This window comes from Salvia miltiorrhiza, chromosome 6 (assembly GCF_028751815.1).
Source record: "Salvia miltiorrhiza cultivar Shanhuang (shh) chromosome 6, IMPLAD_Smil_shh, whole genome shotgun sequence".
Lineage (NCBI taxonomy): Eukaryota > Viridiplantae > Streptophyta > Magnoliopsida > Lamiales > Lamiaceae > Salvia > Salvia miltiorrhiza.
The window spans coordinates 6,979,002-6,983,034 of record NC_080392.1 but is presented as its reverse complement, the minus strand read 5'-3'; the positions used below and the strand labels follow the sequence as shown (position 1 = coordinate 6,983,034).

The 4,033-nt window shown below is 41.1% G+C and overlaps 1 protein-coding gene across 1 annotated transcript; it reads left to right on the top strand.

Moving 5' to 3' along the window:
* Window positions 1-515: 515 nt before the first annotated feature.
* Window positions 516-2,485, top strand: LOC130988301 (polyol transporter 5-like). Its single transcript, XM_057912112.1, has 2 exons — window positions 516-849; window positions 932-2,485. The coding sequence occupies exons 1-2, from the start codon at window positions 744-746 to the stop codon at window positions 2,266-2,268; spliced, it is 1,443 nt and encodes a 480-aa protein (XP_057768095.1). The 5' UTR covers window positions 516-743; the 3' UTR covers window positions 2,269-2,485.
* Window positions 2,486-4,033: the final 1,548 nt, after the last annotated feature.

Sequence of the window (4,033 nt, the reverse complement as noted above, 5' to 3'; positions counted from 1 at the left end):
TAACATTGCTATTCGAGATAGATGGGAATGAGTGTTGGATTTCTATGTGTGGCTATTGCTTATGTATATCGTATTTTTTTACTTGCATAGACTATGTGAAGATCTACAGTTCAGGATTTAGAAACTTCCTCTTGAAGCCAAAGTTTATGAGGGTTATTGTAGATTCAGGGTTTAAAGTGAAAAATTGAAAATGACTGTTGTATTGCTTGCTTTTGAAGATGTTGCCAATTGCCCGGTTAGTGAGCTATTGTGTTGAGTATCGTTACCTTTAATTTTTGTAAGTAAATTATGACCTAATGTTCTACGAGTTAGTTTTCTTATATGTCGTACATAACGCTAATAATTGTTTTAGCATTTATTCTATAACATAACAAAGATATCAAAAATAAAATGAAATCTAAAAATTGAACTATAGATAATATCAAATAAAAAGTATATATATATATATATCAATATAATTGATAATAAAATTTATTATAAATTATAAATTTCGACGGGTTATACACTAGTTACATAGTAAATCGTGGAAGTAAATGCGAAATACTGATACCCATATCTCAAAAATCTGGAAAGTAAAGATCATAAAGGCACCACATTGTACTCCACGTGGCACTCTGATTTCAATAGCTCCAAGTTTTAATATTATCCCGATTTATCTCAAACTTCCACCAAAATTTCTCAACTGTAATTCTTGAATTGTTTCCATCATTTTTACACAAAACGAAATCATTGTTAAGTTAGAAATGGAATCCGAATCTGAATCCCAACAATGGCGAAGGCCTCGACTCAACAATTACGCCCTCGCTTGCGCCCTCTTGGCCTCCACCAATTCCATCCTCTTGGGATACGGTAATTACCAATCCACATTTATTTACTCTTTCTGTTAATCCATGGTGATGCTGATGCTGATTTTCCCCCAATTCCGTCGCAGACATTGGGGTGATGAGCGGCGCAGCTCTCTTCATCAAACAAGACCTCCACATTTCCTCAGTTCAACATGAGATTTTGGTGGGCTCTCTCAATTTATTCTCCTTGATCGGCTCTCTCGCCTCCGGCAAGACCTCCGACTGCATCGGCCGCCGCTACACCATCGTCTTGGCCGCCGCCGCCTTCTTCGCCGGGGCGCTGCTCATGGGCCTGGCCCCTTCCTACCCGTTCCTCATCGCCGGGCGGGCCGTCGCCGGCGTCGGGGTCGGCTACTCCCTCATGATCGCCCCGCTCTACACGGCGGAGGTCTCCCCCGCCGTCACCCGCGGCTTCCTCACCTCGCTGCCGGAGGTCTTCATCAACGTCGGGATCCTGCTCGGCTACGTCGTCAACTACGCCCTCTCCGGCCTCTCCCCGCGCCTCAACTGGCGCCTCATGCTCGGCCTCGCCGCCGTCCCCGCCGTCGCCATCGCCGCCGGCGTCATCGCCATGCCGGAGTCCCCGCGCTGGCTGATCATGAAGGGCCGCGCCGCCGAGGCCCAGGCCGTGCTGCGCCGGACGTCGGAGACCGACGAGGAGGCCGACACCCGATTGGAGGAAATCACGAAAGCCGCCGCCGCGGACTCGAGCGATTCGCACGGCCGAGGTGTTTGGAGGGAGCTACTCCGCCCCCCACCGCCGCTACGGCGTATTTTAATAGCGGCGGTGGGGATCAACTTCTTCATGCAGGCCTCCGGGAACGACGCCGTGGTGTACTACACGCCGGCGGTGTTCGAATCCGCCGGAATCCGCAGCCGGAGAGGGCTGGTCGGAGTGACGGTGATTATGGGGGTGGTTAAGACGTCGTTTGTTTTGATATCCGCGTTATTCCTGGATCACTACGGGAGAAGGCCGCTGCTGTTGTTGGGCTCGATGGGCCAAGCCCTATCGCTATTTGGGTTGGGCCTAGGGTCGAAATTCCTGGAGCATAGGGTCCATAAACCGATGTGGGCCATTGCGGTGTGCGTGGTGACGGTGTGCGCGGACGTGTCATTCTTCTCGATAGGGCTGGGGCCCATCACGTGGGTGTACTCGTCGGAGATATTTCCGACCCGGTTGAGGGCGCAGGGGTCGAGCGTGGCGGTGTCGGTGAACCGGTTGGTGAGCGGGGTGGTGTCGATGTCGTTTCTGAGTGTGTCGGAGAGGATTAGTTTTGGGGGCACGTTTTTAGTGTTGGGAGGGATAATGGTGGTGGCGTCGATTTTCTTCTACTTTATGTTGCCGGAGACGAGAGGGAAGAGTTTGGAGGAAATCGGGGCGCTATTCCAGGATAAACATCCCAAGACTACGGAAATGACCTGACCCAGCACATTCTTTATTTTCTATTTCAATTTTAGGGATAATTAATGTTATGTATTTGTGAATTAAATGTACTACACAATTTGGTGATCAAACGAAGATGAGCATGTAAGGGGCTAGAAATTAGAGTATGAATGAATCTCGAGCCATGAAAAAGAAAGGGAGAGAGATAAGTGTCATTGTGTTTGAATGTTTATTGCAGTACATAATTGTGTACAAATGCTGATTTGAATATCTAGTTTTTATCTCGAGAGATTCTTTGGAAAATCTCATTCAGCTTTTATGTTGTTCTTCTAAAACTGCTTATGTATTTTGCTCCATTTATTTACGAAAATTGTAGTGTAGTTTGAAAACTATATAAAGTGGATACAAGGATTCTATTAAATGTGAGTGGGTCTCATTAACGTTGATATGTTAAATAGTCAAATTCTTTTTTTTTTTTTTTTCATTTTTTGGTAAACACTAGTATTAAATGTAAATGGAGTTTAATTTAGAATATAAGGGATAGTTTCAAAATAAAAAATAAAAAAATTACAATATTTGTGGATGTATGGAATTAGTAATAAATTATAGTATAATTTTTGTGGGGAAATGAAGTATTTTGTATTGCATTTACATTATTAACTTACATTCTAAGGTTAACAATTTTATTTTTTGCAATATGGTATTTGCAATCACTATCTTTTTTTTTTTTTGATAAATTAATAATACGAAATAAAAAAAATTAAACACTGCTACAATAAACTCAAACTCAAAAAATATTTTGATTTTTTCTTTGGCGCGCTGAAAAAGAAAGGGATTGGGGTAGGGAAGACGTGTTCAGCCGATATATAAAAAGGTGAGGGTGGGAGAGACGTGCTTAGCCGAGGAAAAAATATAAGAGGCAACGAATATTTTAACTTTTTAAACCTATTTATTTAAGGTTAAAATTGTAATTTATTGTTTAATCTTAATTTTAATCTTACGTACCAAACAATCTCTGTATGTTATCTATATTTTATAGGCGCAAAAATGATATATACTTATTCTAAAAGGCAAAACCTAATAAATACACACTTTTTATAAAATATATAAATTATACCCATTTAGGACTTTTCACTCTTACGTCGAGCATTTGTGTATTTTGCATTGATGTTCGATTACTGATGTTAGATTGCTTGACTCACAACAATCGAGTTAGTATTAGTGCATTCTCTAAGAATGTTCGACCTCTAATGCTTGATTGCTCGACTCGCAATGATCGAACATGTCGAGTATTTGTGTGTACCACTGATGCTCAATTCACAAAGGTCGAGCATTAATGTATTTACCACAAATACACTACTCGACTCACAATGGTCGAGATTAGTGCATCTACCACTGATGCTCGACTTGCATTGGTCGAGTATGTGTCGAGCAAAATTTGTGATTTCAACAAAGTTTACGATTTAAGTAAGGACAACTTTGTCATTTCAAGCTCAAAATGAATAGTTTTTATAGTTTTCTTTTATAGTGGTATTTTTTATTTTTTGTCTTTCGAAATGGGTAAAAACAACCATTAACCCTATTTTATATCTATCCTCTCAAACACATAAGTACAATACCTATATGTAATACATATCTTGAGCTTTATCTATTTTGACTTATCTTAATGGGTACCAAAAAATATCAAACATAAATCAACTTACTTTAATATTTAATACTAGCAATATTTTTGTTAAAAACAACCTCTCTGTTTGTGTTAATAAGTGCCTAGCGCGTTTCAAATTTCTCTGCTCGGAGTCCGAAG